The sequence below is a fragment of the Salvelinus alpinus genome, chromosome 5 (genome assembly GCF_045679555.1).
Source record: "Salvelinus alpinus chromosome 5, SLU_Salpinus.1, whole genome shotgun sequence".
Lineage (NCBI taxonomy): Eukaryota > Metazoa > Chordata > Actinopteri > Salmoniformes > Salmonidae > Salvelinus > Salvelinus alpinus.
In genome coordinates, this window is record NC_092090.1 from 61,538,811 (window position 1) to 61,564,518 (window position 25,708).

The following is a 25,708-nucleotide window of genomic DNA, read 5'->3' on the forward strand; positions in this document are numbered from 1 at the left end:
AAACACATACTGACTGAAAAAAACAGTGATTGCTTTGACATTGATTGACTGATGATTGCTCATAGCAGCCCTGCAACTCCTCCTACATTTGAGTTAATGTTCAACTCTTTGAAAAGTCAATGTGCAGAGAAACATACTATGCAGTACAAATCACTGCCATTGTAAAGTGTTTTTCATGAGAATGCAAAATGGTAAATTAGGGCGTAAAAGCCCCGAGATTGGAAGGTTAAAAAAAAAAAATGGGACATGCCTCTCTTGCTTGGCACTCAGCATTAAGGAGATGAATTAGAGGTCAGGCCCTGCGACAGGAGGGCTGTATTAGTACATCAAGGACATCACGCTACAGAAGCTGGAAATAGGCTTCTGCCCATATGAACCGTTTGGTTCAGACAATGCTTACTTGTTTTTTTATTTTATATTTGTAAAAAAAAAAAAAAAGTATTTTTTACAATGCTTACTTAAGTGAGGTAGTAGTAAAGGACAAAATACACTTTGACGACAAACAGTTAAAAACAGCAGGTGGCTGCCCTATCGCCTCCGACCAGAACATCAGAAGCCATTTTCTGTTCATTTCCCGTCGATTCTACATGTTGTAATCGCCACCCTTCGTCAATCCCCAGCAGGTGACCTCTAACACACCGCGGCCACCTTCTGCTTTTAGCCATTCATGAAAAGAGGCGCATGTGCGTACAGATAGGACGCATGGGGGAGTAGCTCCGTTTTGTACCATCAAAACTGTGATTATATGTAGAAGTCAAATAACATAGTTTAAAATAGGCCTTTAAAATCGATAGTCCAATATATTGCCAAGCAAACGGGAGAGAGTGAGAGGTCAGTTATACAGTACCTTCAGAAAGTATTTAGACCCTTCGACTTTTACCACACTTTGTTACGTTACAGCCTTATTCTAAAATGGGTTAAATAAAATAAAAAAGCTCAGCAATCTACACACAATACCCCATAAATAACAAAGCGAAAACTGGTTTTGAGAAAATGTTGCAAATGTATAAAAAAACAAAAAACAGAAATAGCTTATTTACATAAGTATTCAGACACTTCGCTATGAGACTCAAAATTGAGCTCAGGTGCATCCTGTTTCCATTGATCATCCTTGAGATGTTTCTACAACTTTATCGGAGTCCACCTGTGGTAAATTCAATTGACATAACATGATTTGGAAAGGCACACACCGTCTATATAAAGTCCCACTGTTGACAGTGCATGTCAGAGCAAAAACCAAGCCATGACGTCGAAGGAATTGTCCGTAGAGCTCCGAGACAGGATTGTGTCGAGGCACAGATCTGGGGAAGGGTACCAAAACATTTCTGCAGCATTGAAGGTCCCCAATAACTCAGTGGCCTCCATCATTCTTAAATGGAAGAAGTTTGGAATTACCAAGACTCATGCTAGAGCTGGCCGCCCAGCCAATCTGTGCAATCGGGGGGGGAAGGGCCTTGGTCCGGGCGGTGACCAGGAACCCGATGGTCACTCTGCCAGTGCTCTAGAGTTCCTCTGTGGAGATGGGAGAATCTTGCAGGACAACCATCTCTGCAGCACTCCACCAATCAGGGCTTTATGGTAGAGTAGCCAGACGGAAGCCACTCCTCAGTAAAAGGCACATGACAGCCCGCTTGGAGTTTGCCAAAAGGCACCTAAAGACTCTCAGACCCTGAGAAACACAATTGTTTGGTCTGATGAAACCAAGATTGAACTCTTTAGCCTGAATGCCAAGCGTCACGTCTGGAAGAAACCTGGCACCATCCCTACGGTGAAGCATGGTGTCGGCAGCATTATGATGTGGGGATGTTTTTCAGAGGCAGGGACTGGGAGACTAGTCAGGATCGAGGGAAAGATGAACAGAGCAAAGTACAGAGAGATTCTTGATGAAAACCTGCTCCAGAGTGCTCAGGACCTCAGACTGGGGCGAATGTTCACCTTCCAACAGGACAACAACCCTAAACACACAGCCAAGATAACGCAGGGGTGGCTTCGGGACAAGTCTCTGAATGTCCTTGAGTGGCTCAGCAAGAGCCTGGAAATGAACCCGAACGAACATCTCTGGAGAAAACTGAAAATAGCTGTGCAGCGACGCTCCCCATTCAACCTGACAGAGCTTGAGAGGATCTGCAGAGAGGAATGGGAGAAACTCCCCAAATACAGGTGTGCCAAGCTTGTAGTGTCATACCCAAGACGACCTGAGGCTGTAATCGCTGCCAAAGGTGCTTCAACAAAGTACTGCGTAAAGGGTCTGAATATTTATGTAAATATAATATTTTTTGAAAAAATGTTTTATTTACAAACATTTCTAAAAAACTGCTTTTGCTTCGTCATTATGGGTTATTTTGTATAGATTGATAAGGAAAAAAACTATTTAATTGATTTTAGAATAAGGCTGTAACATAATAAAATGTGGAAAAAGTAAAGTAGTCTGAATGCTTTCCGAATGCACTGTATAAAGGGGTGGAAATGTGTCTATTAAGAAGGGAGAGGGGAAAGACAGAAGTTGGGATAAACTTGGCAAGGGTGGGTAAGAGAGGGTAAGGATGGGAGGTAGTGATAAGCTTGGCTTAGGGGGACAACGGTGAGTAAAGATGGGAAGTGGGGATAAGCTTGGCTTGGATGGTGTAAAGGGGTGAGAACTGGGAGGGGTTGGTGGAGAGGGATGTATTTGGTTCGAGAGAGAGAGAGAGAGAAGGTAGGAGGACTTAATTATACTACAACGCAATTGTATTTCTTTATTTGCGACTTGTAAACCTGTTGTAAAATGAAAAAGAGTTCTGGACAGATTAGGAAAGGATGTTGAGTGCCTCCCGAGTAGTGTAGCGGTATAAGGCACTGCATATCAGTGCTTGAGGCGTCACTACAGACCCGGGTTCGATCCCAGGCTGTGACGCAGCCGGCCGTGACCGGGAGACGCATGAGGCGGTGCATAATTGGCCCAGCGTTGTCCGGGTTAAGGGAGGGTTTGGCCGGCCGGGATGTCCTTGTCCCATTGCACTCTAGTGACTCCTTGTGGCGGGCCAGGCGCCTTTAAGCTGACTTCACTCGCCAGTTGTACGGTGTTTCCTCCAATACATTGGTGCGGTTGGCTTCCGGGTTAAGCAAGCAGTGTGTCAAGAAGCAGTGCGGCTTGGCAGGGTTGTGTTTCGGAGGACGCATGGCTCTCGACCTTCGCCTCACCCGAGTCTATACGGGAGTTGCAGTAATGGGACAAAACTGTAACTACAAATTGGATGTCACAAAATTGTGGGAGGAAAAAATATATGAATAAGGAAAGGATGTCAAATCATTATTATTCCTTGTTTGTCATTGCAACTAAGATGTAGTGGTGGTTATGGGTGAGAATGAAAAGGTGCTATATCTAGGGGATTTGGTCACTCCACTCATCCCATTTCAGTCTCTCGGAGGACCCACTCACCCAAAGTAGACCCCCACTTTCAAAATACATAAATACAGCTGGTATCATGCATTTCAGTATTTTAAAAGTTATATATTGCATCTTAAAAACTTTTTGGGAACTATATCAACAATGCACCAATGAAACGTATACCAAAATATAGTTTTTGGGTGGAGTTTTCCCTTAAGCTTTCCATAAAAAGTACACTGAAGAAGGTCTCTTCAAAGGTAGGCAGACGAAACATTCGAAGAGGTTTGTGATTGGATAACAACTTGTTGAAGTGGTCCGTGATTGGAGGTCTGTTAAAGCCAAAAGGCTACTGGGATAACTGGGAGTTTAATGGTGAGGGTCAACAACCCTACGTGCAGAGAGGAGTGTCAGACAATTGACTATATTTACCCCATCGTTTGAAGAGGCAAGGGTGTGTGTGTGAATAACAAGTAGTGCTCATCACTCCCAATCTCAATCGGAGTCACCCCTGAAGAATAAGAATAGCATCAGAAGTGCACAGCACACCACGTTCCCTGTAGGCTACCTGCTTTAGTATTTGCCAGGAATCAAAGTGAAGTAGCAAAGAGGCAACCAAAAATAATGGAGGAAAACAACATAACTACCCTTCAAAGTTATGTCTGACAAAGCTATAAAACATCAAAGGTATTTCCTGTTGTGAGACAATAGCTCTGTTATGAACAAGGAGCATAAAAGATGGAATGTGTTGTCATCTTTTTCATAGTGAGAGCAAGGACAGGAGGGTTTCCGTCGATCAAAAAACACAAAAGTGATTGCACTTTAGTCTTCGCCTAACTCTTCTCCTCTCCACCCCCCGCCATCAGATAACGCTCTCCCCATGCATTCTGTACCTACATAATGACTAAAAACAGCAGCCTTTGAAACTGAAACGCTGTCATCTGACATCTCTCCCCACTGTGCTTTTTGAACTTTGTATTTTTTAGAGCTATTTTGGGTGCATATATGCATATGCACCCATTTCAGATTGGTTTTCTCTCACAGCGAACTGCATGGAACAAATGGAAGATTACCGACTAGAACCTCTTTTGGTGTGTGTGTGTGTGTGTGTGTGTGTGTGTGTGTGTAGTCTACTCTATACAAAGACCCTCTTTCTCTGCACATCCTGATGCCCTAGTTCCTACAGTCAAATATGAAAAACTTGAAAGAGCAAAACATGACAATTGAGACCTACGGTGTAGGTCCACACACACACACACACACACACACACACACACACACACACACACACACACACACACACACACACACACACACACACACACACACACACACACACACACACACACACACACACACACACACACACACACACCACACACACACACACCACACACACCATGTTTTAGAGGAATAACCTTGAGCTGACTGAGGGAGCAGAAGACAGAAGGCACACACTTGCAATCAAGGGGCAGCAGGAGGCACACAGAGACACACACAACACTGAGCTTGAAAAAGGGGAGTAACCTTGAGCAGCATGATTGATCACCAGGCAGAGTACACGAACACACACACACACACAGACACACACGCACACGCGCACAGCATGAGTGAGCGTGAGGCGGATGATAGGAGGCACAGAGGCGTCTGTCAGCACCACAGGGACCCTGGAGGACAATAAATATCCCAGAATGCCGTCTGTCTGAGCCACAGTGGCTACAGGCTCAGCGTCTCAAAGGCTGACTTCCAGTCAGAATACTCCTGTCCTTACAGATCTCAAATGACGGATTCGTGTAGGGTAATAAGCCATATGTTGTACTACTTGTACACAGAGCACCAGTTCAGGTCCTGGAAAGATACATTGTGTGAAGGATTTTGTTACTATCCCAGAACCAATAACCTACACCTGATTGTACTACACGAATGAGCAACACCGGTCTTTGCCTTATACCTATCCAGGCCTCTCAGATCTGAGGGAGTCAGCAAGTGACTAGCAAAGGGTTTCAAAGTGACCTGATTGCCAATTTCTGATCGACATGAAGTGCACTAGTGTAGGGTCTAGGGGTGGATTTGGAGCGCAGCCTTGGAGATGGATGTCCCTGGGAGTTGACAGAGGGAGCAGCCTAGGCGCCACAGGGAGTTAAACAGTACCTTGGGACTGACTCGCAATCAGTAGAGCAGAGCCTGGCTGTAGACACACACATGCACTACTCCCCCAGCCTCATTCCTCACATTAAGGCCCATCAGATGAACACTTACAGAGAGAGAGGAACAACAGATTAATCATGAACTACATACACTTAGAAGCTGCTCTATTCTGGTGGGCTGTAAACCCGCTCCATTTCCAAAAGGAGGAAATATTGTCCAACGTCACATTGTTTTTTCACTTGGTAACCAATATACTATTGATTTCTCTTCTTCAGCTCAGATAAGCAAATGCATGACGCTGTCACGCCCTGACCTTAGAGAATAAAAAGGATCTCTATTTTGGTTAGGTCAGGGTGTGACTAGGGTGGGCAATCTATGTGTTCTATTTCTTTGTTGGCCGGGTATGGTTCCCAATCAGAGGCAGCTGTCTATCGTTGTCTCTGATTGGGGATCATACTTAGGCAGCCTGTTTTCCACCTTAGTTTGTGGGATCTTGATTTTGTTAGTTACTGTATAGCCTGCAGAACTTTATGTTCGTTTTATATTTTGTTGGTTTTTGGTGTTCATTTTAAATAAAAGTAAGATGTTCGCCTACCACGCTGCACCTTGGTCTAATTCATCTCTAAACGAATGTGACAGAAGATCCCACCACCAAAGGACCAAGCAGCGTGGCCAGGAGGAGCAGGGATCCTGGGCCCGGGAGAAAAGTGAGTGGAGGACATCATGGACGTGGGAGGAGGTTATGGCAGGGGACAAGATCCTGCAATGGAAGCAGGTGGAGGCAGCGAAGGAGGACCAACGGCGACTTCGAAGTTCACGACCACGACGTAAGCCCGAGAGGCAGCCACAAAACATTTTTTTTGGGGGGGGTACACGGGTTGGTCGGCGAAGCCGAGGGGCGAGTTTGAGAGCGAAGAGGAGTATTGGGATAGACTGAGCGAGGAGTATTGTGAGATAGTTGAGGGGAGTGATGAGGTAGAGTGGATGGTTTGGTGTCTGGAGCAAGACAGTCGCCCTGAGGAGCGTGGGACCAGTCAGGCACCATGTTTTGCGGAGATACGCAATGTGTCTCCAGTGCGCATCCACAGCCCGGTACGTTCTGTGCCAGCTCCTCGCACTTCCCGTGCGAAAGTGAGCACCCAGCCAGGACGGGTTGTGCCGGCTCAGCGCTCCTGGTCTCCAGTACGCCTCCTCGGTCCAGGATATCCTGCGCCGGCTCTACGCACTGTGTCGCCAGTGCGCCTTCACAGCCCAGTGCGTCCTGTGCCAGCGCCCCGCACTTGCCGGGCTAAAGTGAGCATCCAGCCAGGACGTGTTGTGCCAGCTCTACGCTCCAGACCTCCAGTGCGTCTCCACGGTCCAGTATATCCTGCGCCGGCTCTACGCACTGTGTCCCCAGCGCGCCTTCACAGTCCAGTACGTCCTGTGCCTCCTCCCCGCACTCGCCCTGAGGTGCGTGTCAACAGCCCGGAGCCACCTGTACCGGCCCCACGCATCAGGCCTCCAGGGCGCCTCCCCAGTCCAGAGCTTCCGGCGACAGTTCCCAGTCCAGAGCTTCCGGCGACAGTTCCCAGTCCAGAGCTTCCGGCGACAATTCCACAGTCCGGACGGTCCGCAGTCCGGAACCTCCTGAAACGGTCCGCAGTCCGGAACCTCCTGAGACGGTCCGCAGTCCGGAACCTCCTGAGACGGTCCGCAGTCCGGAGCCTCCTGAGACGGTCCGCAGTCCGGAACCTTCAGCGACGGTCCGCAGTCCGGAGCCTCCTGAGACGGTCCGCAGTCCGGAACCTTCAGCGACGGTCCGCAGTCCGGAACCTCCTGAGACGGTCCGCAGTCCGGAACCTCCTGAGACGGTCCGCAGTCCGGAGCCTCCTGAGACGGTCCGCAGTCCGGAACCTTCAGCGACGGTTCGCAGTCCAGAGCCTCCTGCGAGGGTTTCCAGTCCAGAGCCTTCAGCGAGGGTTCCCAGTCCTGAGTCCCCGGCGATGATCCACGGTCCTGCACCTCCGGTGACAATCCACGGTCCGGAGCCTCCGGCGACGATCCCCGGCACCAGAGTTGCCACCGAAGATGGCGGATCCGTGAGCAGAGCGGGGTCTACATCCCGCACCGGAGCCGCCACCGAGGCTAGATACTCACCCGGACCCTCCCCTATAGAGTCAGGTTTTGCGGCCGGAGTCCGCACCTTGGGGGGGGGGGGGGGGTGGGGTACTGTCACACCCTGACCTTAGAGATCCTTTTTATTCTCTATTTTGGTTAGGTCAGGGTGTGACTAGGGTGGGCAATCTATGTGTTCCATTGCTTTGTTGGCCGGGTATGGTTCCCAATCAGAGGCAGCTGTCTATCGTTGTCTCTGATTGGGGATCATACTTAGGCAGCCTGTTTTCCACCTTAGTTTGTGGGATCTTGATTTTGTTAGTTGCTGTATAGCCTGCAGAACTTTACGTTCGTTTTGTTTTTTGTTGGTTTTTGTTGTTCATTTTAAATAAAAGTAAGATGTTCACCTACCACGCTGCACCTTGGTCTAATTCATATCTAAACGAACACGACAGACGCAATATTCAAGCATCTCCCAATCCTAATCTAATAGTCAAGCGAGGAACACACGAGTCTAATCAAAATATGCGCAAAAACATGTCTAGCTACAAACTGAAAAACAATAAGGTTCAGAATGTGATGATCTGTTGTCGCTCTCCATGGGTTGTTGTTCCGCCAGCCTCTGACTGAGCAGGAGATTGACAGTCATCACTTGTAAGAGCATTTGAAAGCCCTGGACCGTAAAATGTTCATCTACATTTCGCTTATTAAAAGCATCCATAATCGACATAATCGCTGCAGCGGCGCGTTGCATTTGCGACTCCTACGTAAATCATTTCCAATTTCACGCTTTACACCCATCTTTAGATATCGAATAATTTTCAGAATCGCAGCGGGGACATTTAATTCTCCTCTCCTTCCTCTCATAGTTCCACATAATGAAGATTGAAACGAGATGGGGGTGAGGAAGATGGGTGAATGTAGCTCCTTTGTGTAACTGTCAGACAGACAGAAAGACAGACGAATGAACGGTCACTGCCCTTACAGAACAAGCTCATCCAGTGCCTTGTGTGTCCTTAGCATTAAGACATTAGTTAAATAACACAGTGAATCAAGTAGGCCGCCAGCTAATTATCAATTACCAAAGACAAAAATGGCTAATGGAAAGCTAAGATATCAGATTCATAACAGTTTACACAGTCAGCCCAATTCTGATCTTTTTTCCCCACCTTTTGACCAATCAAATCAGATCTTCTCACATCAGAACTTTTTCAGAGCTGATTGGTCAAAAGACCAATTCGTTAAAAAAATATCAAAATTGGGCTGCCTGTGTAAACACAGCTTTAGGGGCGGTTTCCCGGACACAGGTGATGCCTAGTTCAACAGGGTTTTTGCATTGAAAGTACTTTGTAGTCCAGGACTAGGCTTAATCTGTGTCATTTGAACATTCTATTACATTTACATTACATTTAAGTCATTTAGCAGACGCTCTTATCCAGAGCGACTTACAAATTGGTGCATTCACCTTATGATATCCAGTGGAACAACCACTTTACAATAGTGCATCTAACTCTTTTAAGGGGGGGGGGGGTTAGAAGGATTACTTTATCCTATCCTAGGTATTCCTTAAAGAGGTGGGGTTTCAGGTGTCTCCGGAAGGTGGTGATTGACTCCGCTGACCTGGCGTCGTGAGGGAGTTTGTTCCACCATTGGGGTGCCAGAGCAGCGAACAGTTTTGACTGGGCTGAGCGGGAACTGTACTTCCTCAGAGGTAGGGAGGCGAGCAGGCCAGAGGTGGATGAACGCAGTGCCCTTGTTTGGGTGTAGGGCCTGATCAGAGCCTGAAGGTACGGAGGTGCCGTTCCCCTCACAGCTCCGTAGGCAAGCACCATGGTCTTGTAGCGGATGCGAGCTTCAACTGGAAGCCAGTGGAGAGAGCGGAGGAGCGGGGTGACGTGAGAGAACTTGGGAAAGTTGAACACCAGACGGGCTGCGGCGTTCTGGATGAGTTGTAGGGGTTTAATGGCACAGGCAGGGAGCCCAGCCAACAGCGAGTTGCAGTAATCCAGACGGGAGATGACAAGTGCCTGGATTAGGACCTGCGCCGCTTCCTGCGTGAGGCAGGGTCGTACTCTGCGAATGTTGTAGAGCATGAACCTACAGGAACGGGTCACCGCCTTGATGTTAGTTGAGAACGACAGGGTGTTGTCCAGGATCACGCCAAGGTTCTTAGCACTCTGGGAGGAGGACACAATGGAGTTGTCAACCGTGATGGCGAGATCATGGAACGGGCAGTCCTTCCCCGGGAGGAAGAGCAGCTCCGTCTTGCCGAGGTTCAGCTTGAGGTGGTGATCCGTCATCCACACTGATATGTCTGCCAGACATGCAGAGATGCGATTCACCACCTGGTTATCAGAGGGGGGAAAGGAGAAGATTAATTGTGTGTCGTCTGCATAGCAATGATAGGAGAGACCATGTGAGGATATGACAGAGCCAAGTGACTTGGTGTATAGCGAGAATAGGAGAGGGCCTAGAACAGAGCCCTGGGGGACACCAGTGGTGAGAGCACGTGGTGCGGAGACAGATTCTCGCCACGCCACCTGGTAGGAGCGACCTGTCAGGTAGGACGCAATCCAAGCGTGGGCCGCGCCGGAGATGCCCAGCTCGGAGAGGGTGGAGAGGAGGATCTGATGGTTCACAGTATCAAAGGCAGCCGATAGGTCTAGAAGGATGAGAGCAGAGGAGAGAGAGTTAGCTTTAGCAGTGCGGAGCGCCTCCGTGACACAGAGAAGAGCAGTCTCAGTTGAATGACTAGTCTTGAAACCTGACTGATTTGGATCAAGAAGGTCATTCTGAGAGAGATAGCAGGAGAGCTGGCCAAGGACGGCACGTTCAAGAGTTTTGGAGAGAAAAGAAAGAAGGGATACTGGTCTGTAGTTGTTGACATCGGAGGGATCGAGTGTAGGTTTTTTCAGAAGGGGTGCAACTCTCGCTCTCTTGAAGACGGAAGGGACGTAGCCAGCGGTCAAGGATGAGTTGATGAGCGAGGTGAGGTAAGGGAGAAGGTCTCCGGAAATGGTCTGGAGAAGAGAGGAGGGGATAGGGTCAAGCGGGCAGGTTGTTGGGCGGCCGGCCGTCACAAGACGCGAGATTTCATCTGGAGAGAGAGGGGAGAAAGAGGTCAAAGCACAGGGTAGGGCAGTGTGAGCAGAACCAGCGGTGTCGTTTGACTTAGCAAACGAGGATCGGATGTCGTCGACCTTCTTTTCAAAATGGTTGACGAAGTCATCAGCAGAGAGGGAGGAGGGGGGAGGAGGATTCAGGAGGGAGGAGAAGGTGGCAAAGAGCTTCCTAGGGTTAGAGGCAGATGCTTGGAATTTAGAGTGGTAGAAATTGGCTTTAGCAGCAGAGACAGAAGAGGAGAATGTAGAGAGGAGGGAGTGAAAGGATGCCAGGTCCGCAGGGAGGCGAGTTTTCCTCCATTTCCGCTCGGCTGCCCGGAGCCCTGTACCATTTCTATACCCAGATCTGGTATTTGCTTAGTTCTTATAAAATGTCATACTGCCAGTCCCCAGCTATCTGTATGTCTGTCCATCTATCCCCTTTACCTCTCTTATTATAAAGACCAGAACATACAACACTTGATGAACATAAACAAAAACATCAGCTCAATGTGCTTCATAAGCAGCTCTATGGTGAGAAACATCTCGGTTCCCAAGGCAAAAACCCTGCGTTACCCAGGAGCACGGGTACGGGACATCACAAGGCTGCTTCCGACTGTTTTATGACAGATGCCGGGAGCTGACACAGTCGTAGTCCATGTTGGGTCAAACGGCATCAGGAGGGCTGGCTCTGAACATCTGAAAATGTATTTTAAAGAACTGATTTTAGCATTAAAAGACTCCAAAAAAACCTGCCAATCATTTCAGGTCCAATACCATCGTTGGGACGCGGGTGTGAAAGATTCAGCAGGCTACTGGCATTACACATCTGGCTAAAAGATTACTGTAGCTCTGCTGGAGTCACTTTTATAGATAACTTTGACACCTTCTGGAAACAGAAGATACTCTACAGGAATGACGGAGTCCATCCAAATCATCTTGGCTCCTGGACTCTGTCCACGCATTTCAAGGCTGCGTTGAATCAATAACTTATCAATGACCCAAGACCAGCTCAGTTAATCCCTACCATTGTGACAATGAGTTGTCATAATGCTGCATCAAATGTACATAATCCTAGGGGCGTTGGCAAACACAAGTAAGTAACTTAATTTATGTCCCCCTAATTCCCTGAATACCCGTTGATCCTACAGCTATTGTATGCAGTAATCAGTTAGCACTGAGGCGGTGTGTCCTAGTAGGAAGACCACTTTGTTCACCCTGCACTATCAGCTCCAATATAAATAACACGAGCAAGTCTACTTCTGATAAGCTCCCAGTAAAGCATTAAAAACAATCAAGCAATCCAGAAAAGTGCTAAAAATAGCCCATATTAATATATGCAGCCTGAGAAGCAAGGTCCATGAAGTCAATAACTTGCTTGTAACAGATGACATTCATATTCTGACTATATCTGAAACTCACTTAGATATATCTTTGATGATACAGTGGTAGCAATACATGGTTATAACATCTACCGAAAAGACAGAAATGCCAACGGGGGTGGTGTTGCGGTCTATATTCAGAACCACATTCCTGTAAAGCTTAGAGACGATCTAATGTTAAATACAGTTGAAGTAATATAGCTACAGGTTCATCTGCCTCACCTAAAGCCTATTATTGAGGGAAGCTGCTATAGACCACCAAATGCTGACCAACAGTCAGTATCTGGATAATATGTGTGTAATGCTTGATAATGTATGTGATATCAACAGAGAAGTATATTTTCTGGGTGATTTAAATATTTGGCTCTCATCAAGCTGCCCACTCAAGAAAAAAATGTAAACTGTAACCAGTGCCTGCAACCTGGTTCAGGTTGTCAGTCAACCTACCAGGGTATTTACAAACAGCACAGGAGTGAAATCCTCAACATGTATTGATCAAATCTTTACTAATGCTGCAGAAATTTGCTTTAAAGCAGTATCCAAATCCATAGCATGTAGTGATCACAATATAATAGCCATATCTAGGAAAACCAAAGTTCCAGAGGCTGGGCCTAATATAGTGTAAGAGGTCATACAATAAGTTTTGTAGTGATTCATATGTTGATGATGTAAAGAATATTTGCTGGTCTGTGGTGTGTAATGAGGAGCAACCAGACGCTGCCCTTGACACTTTTATGAAATTGCTTTCCCAGTTACTAATAAGCACGCAACCATTAAGAAAATGACTGTAAAAACTGTCAAATCTCCTTGGATTGATGAGGTATTGAAAAATTGTATGGTTGAGCAGAATTAGGCAAAAGGTATGGCAAATAAGTCTGGCAGCCCAATAAGTCTGGCAAACGTACTGCAAATTAAGAAACCATGTGAGTAAAATAAATAAAAATAAACTATACTATGAAACAAAGATAAATGATATAAAGATATGACATAAAATGATAGAAAATTCCGTAAAGTCAGTGTGGAAGAGGTGAAAAAATTTATGTTGTCAATCAACAATGACAAGCCACCGGGGTCTGAAAATCTGGATGGAAAAATGACTGAGGATAATAGAGGATGATATTGACACTCCTATTTGCCACATCTTCAATTTAAGCCCGCTAGAAAGTGTGTTCCCTTAGGCCTGGAGGGAAGCTAAAGTCATTCCACTACCCAAGAATAGTAAAGCCCCCTTTACTGGCTCAAATAGCTGACCAATCAGCCTGTTACCAACCCTTAGTAATCTTCTTGGAAAAATTGTGCTTTACCAGATGCAATGCTATTTCACATTAAACAAATTGACAACATACTTTCAGCACGCTTATAGCGAAGGACACTCAACAAGCACAGTACTTACACAAGTGACTGATGATTGGCTGAGAGAAATTTATGATAAAATGATTGTTGGGGCTGTCTTGTTAAACTTCAGTGCAGCTTTTGACATTATCGATCATAGTCTGCTGCTGGAAAAACGTATATGTTATGGCTTTACACCCCCTGGAGTAATGTGGATAAAGAGTTACCTGTCTAACAGAACACAGAGGATGTTCTTTAATGGAAGCCTCTCAAACATAATCCCGGTAGAATCAGCAATTACCCAGGGTAGCTGTTTAGGCCCTTTGCTTTTTTCAAATCTTTACTAACGACATGCCACTGGCTTATGTAAGGCCAGTGTGTCTATGTATGCGGATGACTCAACACTATACACATCAGCTACTACAGCGACTGGAATTACTGCTACACTTAACAAAGAGCTGCAGATAGTTTTGGAATGGGTAGCAAGGAATAAGCTAGTCCTAAATATTTCCAAAACTATAAGCATTGTATTTGGGACAAATCATTCACTAAACCCTAAACCCCAACTACGCCTCGTAATGAATAATGTGGAAATTGAGCAAGTTGAGGTGACAAAACTGCTTGGAGTAACCCTGGATTGTAAACTGTCATGGTCAAAACATATTGATACAACAGTAGCTAAGATGGGGAGAAGTCTGTCCATAATAAAGCGCTGCTCTGCCTTCTTAACAACACTATCAACAAGGCAGGTCCTACAGACTCTAGTTGTCACACCTAGACTACTGTTCAGTAGTGTGGTCAGGTACCACAAAGAGGGACTTGGGGAAATTGCAGTTGGCTCAGAACAGGGCAGCACGGCTGGCCCTTAAAGTACACGGAGAGCTAACATTAATGACATGCATATCAATCTCTCATGGCTCAAAGTGGAAGAGAGATTGACTTCATCATTATTTGTTTTTGTAAGAGGTGTTGACAAGCTGAATGTACCAAGCTGTCTGTTTAAATTACTAGCACACAGCTCGGACACTCATGCATACCCCACAAGACATGCCACCAGAGGTCTCTTCACAGTCCCCAAGTCCAGAACAGACTATGAGAGGCACACAGTACTACATAGAGACATGACTACATGGAACTCTATTCCACATCAGGTATCTGATGCAAGCAGTAAAATCAGATTTAAAAAGCAGGGGAAAATACACCTTATGGAACAACAGGGACAGTGAAGACACACACAAAAAGGTACAGACACATGCAGACGCACACATTGTGATATTGTTGTATGGTGGTAGTGAACATTTTGTGTTGTGGATATGTGGTGGTGTAGAGATGTTATATGATGTACTATTTTATCTTTAGCTCATTCAGTACAAACATAGTTCACTGTTATATATTTTGTTTTACAGTAGACGTTGGAAGTTCACATACACCTTAGACAATACATTTAAACTCAGTTTTTCACAATTCCTGACATTTAATCCTAGTAAAAATTCCCTGTCTTAGGTCAGTTAGGATCACCACCTTATATTAAGAATGTGAAATGTCAGAATAATAGTAGAGAGAATTATTTATTTCAGCTTTTATTTCTTTCATCACATTCCCAGTGGGTCAGAAGTTTACATACACTCAACTAGTATTTGGTAGCATTGCCTTTAAATTGGTTAACTTCGGTCAAACGTTTCGGGTAGCCTTCCACAAGCTTCCTACAATAGGTCGGGTGAATTTTGGCCCATTCCTCCTGACAGAGCTGGTGTAACTGAGTCAGGTTTGTAGGCCTCCTTGATCGCATATGTTTCTTCAGTTCTGTCCACAAATTTTCTATAGGATTGAGGTCAGGACTTTGTGATGGCCACTCCAATACCTTGACTTTGTTGTCCTTAAGCCATTTGCCACAACTTTGGAAGAATGCTTGGGGTCATTGTCCATTTGGAAGACCCATTTGCGACCAAGCTTTAACTTCCTGACTGATGTCTTGAGATGTTGCTTCAATATATGCACATCATTTTCCTCCCTCATCATGCCATCTATTTTGTGAAGTGCACCAGTTCCTCCTGCAGCAAAACACCCCCACAACATGATGCTGCCACCCCATGCTTCACAGTATGGGATGGTGTTCTTCGGCTTGCAAGCCTCCCCCTTTTCCTCCAAACATAACGATGGTCATTATGGCCAAACAGTTCTATTTTTGTTTCATCAGACCAGAGGACATTTCTCCAAAAAGTACGATCTTTGTCCCCATGCCAGCAGCATACCACCCTGCATACCACTGCTGGCTTGCTTCTGAAGCTAAGCAGGGTTGGTCCTGGTCAGTCCCTGGATGGGAGACCAGGTGCTGCTGGAAGTGGTGTTGGAGGGCCAGTAGGAGGCACTCTTTCCTCTGGTCTAAACAAAGATCCCAATGCCCCAGGGCAGTGATTGGGGACACTGCTCTGTGTAGGGTGCCGTCTTTCGGATGGGACGTTAAACGGGTGTCCTGACTCTCTGAGGTCATTAAAGATCCCATGGCACTTATCGTAAGAGTAGGGGTGTTAACCCTGGTGTCCTGGCTAAATTCCCAATCTGGCCCTCAACCATCACGGTCACCTAATAATCCCCAGTTTACAATTGGCTCATTCATCCCCCTCCTCTCCCCTGTAACTATTCCCCAGGTCGTTGCTGCAAATGAGAATGTGTTCTCAGTCAACTTACCTGGTAAAATAACGGTAAAATAAAATTAAAAAAATAAATAAATAAAATAAAATGTGCAATTGCAAACCGTAGTCTGGCTTTTTCATGGCGGTTTTGGAGCAGTGGCTTCTTCCTTGCTGAGCGGCCTTTCAGGTTATGTCGATATAGGACTCGTTTTACTGTGGATATAGATACTTTTGTACCCGTTTCCACCAGCATCTTCATAAGGTCCTTTGCTGTTGTTCTGGGATTGATTTGCACTTTTCGCTCCAAAGTACGTTCATCTCTAAGAGACAGAACGCGCCTCCTTCCTGAGCGGTAAGACGGCTGCGCGGTCCCATGGGGTTTATACTTGCGTACTATTGTTTGTACAGATGAACGTGGTACCTTCAGGCGTTCGCAAATTGCTCCCAAGGATGAACCAGACTTGTGGGTGTCTACAATTTTTTTTTCTTCTGAGGTCTTGGCTGATTTCTTTTGATTTTCCCATGATGTCAAGCAAGGAGGCACTGAGTTTGAAGGTAGGCCTTGAAATACATTTTTTATTTTTTTTATTTCACCTTTATATAACCAGGTAGGCCAGTTGAGAACAAGTTCTCATTTCCAACTGCGACCTGGCCAAGATAATCCACAGGTACACCTCCAATTGACTCAAATGATGTCAATAAGCCTATCAAAAGCTTCTAAAGCCAACACATAATTTTCTGGAATTTCCCAAGCTGTTTAAAGGCACAGTCAACTTAGTGTATGTAAACTTCTGACCCAGTGGAATTGTGATACAGTGAATTATAAGTGAAATAATCTGTCTGTAAACAATTGTTGGGAAAATTACTTGTGTCATGCACAAAGTAGATGTCCTAACTGACTTGCCAAAACTATAGTTTGTTGACAAGAAATTTGTGGAGTGGTTGAAAAACGAGTTTTAATGACTCCAACCTAAGTGTATGTAAACTTCTGACTTCAACTGTATATTTAATGTGGGTACTTGGTGTGTTTGGACCCCAGGAAGAGCAATGGGGATCCCTAATAAATACAAATAAATACTAGACGTACAGTATTTGTGTTAGGCGTAATACAAATAAATACTAGACGTACAGTATTTGCGTTGAGCGTAATACAAATAAATAGACGTACAGTATTTGCATTGAGCGTAATACAAATAAATACCAGATGTACAGTATTTGCGTTGAGCATGTTCCTGCTGTCAGCCTCTCCAGCTTTCAGTAGCTCTGTGGATGGTGTTGCTAGGCTGCCCTGTATTAGGAGCAGTGATTCTAGTGGCTAACCTCCATTAAGCCTATAGTCTCTGTCTTCACGCCGCTGCTTGATCTGGTTGGCTGAGGGTCTGGAAGTGGCTACAGCCTCAGGTAATAACTGACCTACCACACATTCACTCCATTACCACTCCCCATAGGTCAGAAATTATAATACAGGTCATAATGGCAGACCAAGGAGCAGGGGCAGAGCCAGAGGCACGCTGGTTTGGTAAACTGTACATGTTTGTCTACAACGTAACGACACACAGAGGCGTGCAGTGGAGAGAGGGAGTGTGCAGTCCATGTCAGAAAGACCAAAAAAACGAAAAAGCAGTGAAGAAATACAATCTTTTGTTGGGTTGTGTTAGTCAAGTCTCTCCCTGTGCTGTAGCTCTGTGCATCAATAGAAGAGGAACCATGACCTTGTACCACACAGTAAAGTATGCCAGCTTCTTCTTAAGTGGGGTGCAAATGCCTCTGAAGCCGCATTCAGGGTAGTAAACAACCATAAGTTCAATAATAATAACAATAATAATTGACACGGATAGAGAATAACCATTTGTAGACGGGATAACAGAGAGAGGCAGCGGGGCCCATCCTGCTAAACCCATGCTAGGGGAAACACTGATAGTAACTATGGTGATGTTCGTACCGGGATCATCCAGTTGGCCAGGTCTCCCATCTTAGAAACCTGCATGGCTCCCAGCATCGTCAAGTTGATGTGACCACTGCAGAGAGAAGACAAACAATCACCTTATCAATCAATCTATACATCAATTAACTAACCCAATCAGTCCATCAGTCAATCAATCACCAACAAGGTAAATGTGGCAATTGGAGACAGAAGGAGGGTTTGATACCTTGTCGAAGGCATAAGAAACATCAACTGTGTTCTGAGTTAGAGAGAGAATGATGTTGGGTTGTTCCACATGATTAAACATGTGCTATTAAACTATGAAGACATTCTAATTAACTCTGTGTGGGAGGGGTGAGGAGGAGGATGGTTTCAATTTGTAACTCTGGTAATAGGACAGCTGGTGTAATCAGACAGGTGGCAGCCTATTAGAATAGCCATGTTCCCTCGCCTTCACCTCAACTCTGAGACAAGACAATGAGACATTGTGCCACAGGGAGAGACCTGAGCTACACGCACAACGACAGGCCAATGCGTTTCAGAAATCTTTGCTGAAACCCACCCAAAACTGTATACGTCACCTTCACCGGATCAACTTTTGACACCAGTGGCACCATGCTCAGATCTAAGAGGGAAAGTGTGTATGCGTCTCTCTCTCTCTCTCTGTTTGTGTGTGTGTGTGCGCGTTAGTGAGTCAGTGGGAGGGAAGGGCACAGACAGATACCCTGTAAAATCAGAGCATAGACACTGCAGTGCAATGACTCACTATGACCAGTGTGTGTGTCTGTGTGTGTGTGTATGAGCCATGTCTTTGTGCGGTTTCTGGCACATTGGCCATTAGCCCTCTGCATTTATGAATCTTATTGGATTTCCACGGGTGGACAAACAGATCTACTTCTATAGGGTGGGTGGGCCGAGTCTCAGCTGATCCAGAAATCAATATCAACCCGTGAATTATCGCCATCGCTTTTGCCGAGCTGCATGGTCAACAATAGCTAACAGCTAATATACAAGGCTTACAAATCAGGGCTTGGCCATGGTTGTTAAGCAGCATTTCATGGTTTCATGGCAGTTTTGTTGAGCTCACCCGGCATCTATTTATGTAATATACACTATATGACCAAAGGTATGTGGACACCTGCTCGTCGAACATCTCATTCCAAAATCATGGGCATTAATATGGAGTTGGTCCCCCTTTGCTGCTAAAACAGCCTCCACTCATCTGGGAAGGCCTTCCACTAGATGTTGGAACATTGCTGCGGGGACTTGCTTCCATTCAGCCATTCAGAGCATTAGTGAGGTTGGGCACTGATGTTGGGCGATTAGGCCTGGCTCGCAGTCGGCTTTCCAATTCATCCCAAAGGTGTTTGATGGGGTTAAGGTCAGGGATCTGTGCAGGCCAGTCAAGTTCTTCCGCACCGATCTCGACAAACCATTTCTGTATGGATCTCTTCGTGCACGGGGGCGTTGTCATGCTGAAACAGGAAAGGGCCTTCTTATCTAGAATGGCATTGTATTACGACTTCCCTTCACTGGAACAAGGGGCCTAGCTCGAACCACAAAAAACAGCCACGGACCATTATTTCTCCTCCACCAAACTTTACAATTGGCACTATGCATTGGGGCAGGTAACGTTCTCCCGCCAAACCCAGATTTGTCCGTTGGAATGGAAGATGGTGTAGCGTGATTCATTACTCCAGAGAACGCATTTCCACTCCTCCAGCCAACGCTTGGCATTGCGCATGATGATCTTAGGCTTGTTTGTGGCTGCTCGGCCATCAGAAACCCATTTCATGAAGCTCCCGATGAACAGTTCTTGTGCTGATGTTGCTTCCCGAGGCAGTTTGGAACTCAGTAGTGAGTGTTGCAACCAAAGAAAGATTTTTACGCTCTACACGCTTCAGCACTCGGCGGTCCCGTTCTGTGAGCTTGTGTGGCCTACCACTTTGCGGCTGAGCCGTTGTTGCTCCTAGACATTTCTACTTCACAATAACAGAACTTACAGTTGACCGGGGCAACTCTAGCAGGGCAGAAATTTGTAAAGGTGGCATCCTATGACGGTGCCAGTGTTTGTCTATGGAGATTGCATGGCGGTGTGGTCAATTTTATATACCTGTCAGCAATGGGTGTGGCTGAAATAGCCAAATCCACTAATTTGAAGGGGTGTCCACCTACTTTTGGCCATGTTGTGTATATCATCCCAAGGTCTCGACAGAAAACGGGAGGTTTTTGAAGATGCACTGTCCAAGCTAATCGTAGTGTCTCTTTCTCAGTGTCAATATCCTGATCGGTGAGTCTCTGATTCCATATTCAATAGGACTTCATGTGTCTCACAAAGGGTCATTATGCTTCATGGCATCCACATCTTGTCAATAATGGTCAGACAACCACTACTTTTAGAGACAACCCCAACATGCGCCCGCTCACCCACCCACACGACACACACACACAAACTTCCTGCCCCCTCATCCCTACACTTTCCCTCCTGATCACCCTTAGCCTAAACAGTTACCCGATCATTCAGCCCTAACCTAGCCCCCTAGAGTTTGACTATAACGCACAAACAAAAACACAGAGCCCTCTGTCTCGATGACTTCAAACAGAAATAAATCAGTTATACTGTCGTTACCCTCTGATCATGGCAAACGATTCATCACTGGAGAAGTAGGAAGCTCCTGGAAGCACAGTCACCGTTTCTTTACCTGCACAAACACAGGGGGAAATGTCAACATCTCTCATAAACGGGATAGTTTGTTTCGTTTCGTGTGTGTGTGTGTGAGGCAACATCACTTACCGGCGTTAATGAGGTCAGCATCCACTTCGTCTTCTGTGGGGTAGGGGCCCTACACAGAACACACACATTCATCACACAATGACACACATCCGGTCTCTAAGCACCATAACCACACACAAACACACATATTTTCTCTCCCTTCAACAAAGGAACAGTCCTTGTTTCTTTACAGCACTATAAAAGGAGGAGGAGGAGGAGGAGGAGGGGAGGGGAAAAAGAGAGCTTCTGACATCACATCTCTTAACCTGACATTCATAATTGGGGGAACATTCTCACAAATGAGGCATTGGCATATTTCTGCGGAAATTTCTCTGACAACAGAATTGATGTGAAAGGCTTGGTGGAGCGGCAGTCTTTGTTAACACAGCCCACAGCTGTGTATACAAATAATGGATGGAGGAAAAAGAAGGCAGATGGTCGCAAGGTCCACAACGTTGGGTTAAGAATCCGGCACGTTTCAAACGTCAGTCCCAACACCTGTTGTCAAACCATGTTAGTATGGTTTTACAGTGAGAGGGATTTAAATGAGCTTTTTACCAATCCCAGGATGCCGTTCTCGCTTTGCAGGTGGACAGTTATGTCAGGTTGGATGAAGTTGCTGGCCAGCATGGGGATGCCAATGCCCAGGTTAGCTGACAGGGGTTAACGTTAAAGAACACACACTGAATACATGAAAGACATACTAGTACCCTGATCTCATCTGATTCTGCACTACCGATGCCAAAACCTGGGTTAACTGATAGGGTCGGTTTGTCAAAGATAATGAAATTTCCCAATTTTAAATCAAATTGTATTGGTCACATACACATATTTAGCAGATGTTATTGCAGGTGTAGCGAAATGCTTGTATTCCTAGCTCCAACAGTGGAGGAGTATCTAACAATTCACAACAATACACACAAATCGAAAAGATAAAGAATGGAATTAAGAAATATAATAAATATTAGGACGAGCGATGTCGGAGTGGCATTGACTAAAATACAGTAGAATACAGTATATACATATGAAATGAGTAAAGCAGCATGTAAACACTATTAAAGTGACTAGTGTTCCATTATTAAAATGACCAGTGATTCCATGTCTATGTACAGTTGAAGTTGGGAAGTTTACATACACTTAGGTTGGAGTCATTCAAACTTGTTTTTCAACCACTCCACAAATGTATTGTTAACAAAATATAGTTTGGCAAGTCGGTTAGGACATCTACTTTGTGCATGACACAAGTCATTTTTCCAACAATTGTTTACAGACAGATTATTTCACTGTATCACAATTCCAGTGGGTCAAAAGTTTACATGCACTAAGTTGACTGTGCCTTTAAACAGCTTGGACAATTCCAGAAAATTATGTCATGGCTTTAGAAGCTTCTGATAGGCTAATTGACATCATTTGAGTCAATTGGAGGTGTACCTGAGGATGTATTTCAAGGCCTACCTTCAAATTCAGTGCCTCTTTGCTTGACATCAAGGGAAACTCTAAAGAAATCAGCCAAGACCCCAGAAATTGTAGACATCCACACATCTGGTTCATCCTTGGGAGCAATTTCCAAACACCTGAAGGTACCCCGATCATCTGTACAAATCTGCTCAGGAAGGAGACGTGTTCTGTCTCCTAGAGATTAACATACTTTGGTGAGAAAAGTGCAAATCAATCCCAGAACAACAGCAAAGGACCTTGTGAATATGCTGGAGGAAACAGGTACAAAAGTATCTATATCCACAGTAAAACGAGTCCTATATCGACATAACCTGAAAGGCCGCTCAGCAAGGAAGAAGCCACTGCTCCAAAACCGCCATAAAAAAGCCAGACTACGGTTTGCAATTATACATGGGGACAAAGATCGTACTTTTTGGAGAAATGTCCTCTGGTCTGATGAAACAAAAATAGAACTGTTTGGCCATAATGACCATCGTTATGTTTGGAGGAAAAAGGGGGAGGCTTGCAAGCCGAAAAACACCATCCCAACCGTGAAGCACGGGGGTGGCAGCATCATGTTGTGGGGGTGCTTTGCTGCAGGAGGGACTGGTGCACTTCACAAAATAGATGGCATCATGAGGGAAAAAAATGATGTGGATATATTGAAACAACATCTCAAGACATCAGTCAGGAAGTTAAAGCTTGGTCGCAAATGGGTCTTCCAAATGGACAATGACCCCAAGCATACTTCCAAAGTTGTGGCAAAATGGCTTAAGGACAACAAAGTCAAGGTAGTGGAGTGGCCATCACAAAGCCATGACCTCAATCCTATAGAAAATTTGTGGGTAGAACTGAAAAAGCGTGTGTGAGCAAGGAGGCCTACAAACCTGACTCAGTTACACCAGCTCTGTCAGGAGGAATGGGCCAAAATTCACCCAACCTATTGTGGGAAGCTTGTGGAAGGCTACCCGAAACATTTGACCCAAGTTAAACAATTTAAAGGCAATACACTCAATTAGTATTTGGTAGCAGGGAATGTGATGAAAAAATTAAAAGCTGAAGAAAATCATTCTCTCTACTATTATTCTGACATTTCACATTCTTAAAATAAAGTTGTGATCCTAACTGACCGAAGACAGGGAATTTTTACTAGGATTAAATGTCAGTAATTGTGAAAAAGTGTATGTAAACTTCCGACTTCAACTGTACATAGGGCATCACCAATATAGTAGTACATTTAAACCCTTTTACTATTAATCCACCTTTTGGTGAGATATCAATGATGATTTGTTCAGTCAACTCCCATTTCACGTTCAAGGATACCATACATCCCATCCTCAAACTCCAGAGCTGCCCGGCGAATGATCCTCTCTCGTACGATGTCAGAGTCCTTCTTTGGTTTTGGCTTCTCTGCTTGGGCCTTCTGCACTGTACGCCTCTGAAGAGCGGAGAGAGAGAGACAATTCAGTCATCTCGGCTTAGTACCAATTGATTACCCACACTTCCATATTGGACTATGAAAGGTTTGGGAGTGATGAATTATAGATCACAGTGGGTGGAAACAAATTTCCACCAAATTCCCAGGTTTTCCAGAAATCCTGGTTGGAGGTTTCCAGATTTCCTGCTTATTCCCTCCTAGTTTCGGGAATCTTCCAACAGAGATTTCTGGAAAACCTGGGAATTTTGGGAAAGTTACTGGAACTTTTGCAACCCTTTTTAAACAGTAATACTGCCACTCATTTGATTCCTCATGGTACTAGAACAGGGTAGAGAGGACTTGATTGCACATCAACTTAGTCCAAAAGATAACAGGAAGTCTATAATTCATAGAAAATAGAGAGAATTTTGCAACCCAGTATGAATCCACTGAGATGTCTGGAGGCCCACCTCTATCCTCTTCTCGTAGCTGCCTCCCGTGATGATCCTGTGGATGTAGATGCTAGGGACGTGGATGTCCTCTTCAGCAAACGTCCCCACATCCACCACCTCCTCTACCTACACACAGATAGAGTTGGATGAAGCATTTTATTTCACCTTTATTTAACCAGGTAAGCTAGTTGAGAACAAGTTCTCATTTACAACTGCGACCTGGCCAAGACAAAGCAAAGCAGTACGATCAAGCATGAATCAACAGAGTGTTGTTGGTCACTCCAAACACTGATCCTAGGTGGTTACCTAAAGCCACACTCCTCGATCCCTGTTTCCAACCGCTGTGATCGATTCACATTTGTAAAATACAACGTACAATGTTTTCATTCTGGTCTTTGTTAACGGCTGATAGAGGGTGGAAACAGAGTTTTAGAGGAGTGTCTTTAAACCTCTCTTTTTCGATCTGCTAACGGCGAGCAGGAACCACACTGTATTCATTTCTCCAGCTTTGACAACCACCAAGCCTAGAGTAAGCTGCTTTCATGCGACAGCTTGGCAGTGGGGCCTTTAGAGAGGTCGAGCCCAGGGGAAAGGGCCTGATCCTGGGATCAGAGGTGATGGAAGGTGGGTGCAGGTTCTGTCCATCACAAGGAGAAACCTGGTGTTACATTACAAGCTCTGTCCCAATGTTATTAGATTTAGAAGGACTTGGAATGGTCCAAGTATGGCCTGAAGAAGGGGTGTTGGCAAGGGCTTCAAGAAGCATCACAATCATCATCTCAATTGTCTCAAGAAGCATCACAATCATCTCAATTGTCTTCATCGCCACCATGATCATCATCATCAGTAATCCATTAGTGTCAACCATAAGGGAATTACACAATGTGGAGGTGAAGACATCATTACTGACTGTGTCACTTAGCAAGGAATCTAAACCCCAATCATACCAGCCACATAACAGAAGCTATGACGACAAGCAAAGATGATAGCTAACGCTCATTAAAAAGCTTTAAAATGAACCAGCCTCAGTTGGCTGGTTACTAAGCAACATTTTCAGAAAGCTTCCTGCTAAATGAATTACTTCCAGAGTGTGTCCTGGGTTCTGCCTGAGATATGTTCCCCATGTTATTTAATGAGACATTCATTGTAATAGGTATTGATCCCAGGAAGAAAGAGGTCAACGTGACTCGGTAAAAAAGGCAGAAGGTAAACACTCTCTTCCTTTAAAGAACCCGGTGACTAGAGATATTTTGGACAGCACACTTCTATTTACCAGAAGTACGTTCAACAAGGGAAATGGCTCGTTTGTGAGCGTTAACACAAGCTGACACATTCCGTTTGTTTTGTGTTAAATCGCAAACGTTTGCTAGCTGTCATAGAAGGTTGTGTGCTGCAAAAGTAAGTGTCTGTTTTGGGTCCAAACCTCTTTGCAAGAATATTAACATCTTTGGAGTGAGCCCATTGTTTTCCGACCCCTTCATCCCATCGTCCTGTGCTGTTTGTTATGGTACCCCAGTTGCCTATGAAGAGCAGCATGAGATAACAACAACACTTTCTGCTGAAGTAGACCCTCGCTAAGCTTTAGAGAGACAGAGAGAGAGAGAGAGGGTGAGAGAGAGTGAGAGGAAGAGAGGGAGAGAGAGAAGGG

At 45.3% G+C, this 25,708-nt stretch overlaps 1 protein-coding gene across 1 annotated transcript in view; it reads right to left on the minus strand.

Annotated features, from left to right (window-relative positions):
• The window catches only part of oxct1a (3-oxoacid CoA transferase 1a), a 138,113-nt gene that overhangs the window by 41,659 nt on the left and 70,746 nt on the right, over window positions 1-25,708 (minus strand). Inside the window, exons 8-13 of the mRNA XM_071402553.1 lie at window positions 24,079-24,186; window positions 23,515-23,629; window positions 21,313-21,407; window positions 20,776-20,824; window positions 20,611-20,683; window positions 18,000-18,075 (exon numbers count right to left, since the gene is read on the minus strand). Coding sequence (XP_071258654.1) covers window positions 18,000-18,075; window positions 20,611-20,683; window positions 20,776-20,824; window positions 21,313-21,407; window positions 23,515-23,629; window positions 24,079-24,186 — 516 coding nt within the window. The remainder of the gene's footprint in view (window positions 1-17,999; window positions 18,076-20,610; window positions 20,684-20,775; window positions 20,825-21,312; window positions 21,408-23,514; window positions 23,630-24,078; window positions 24,187-25,708) is intronic.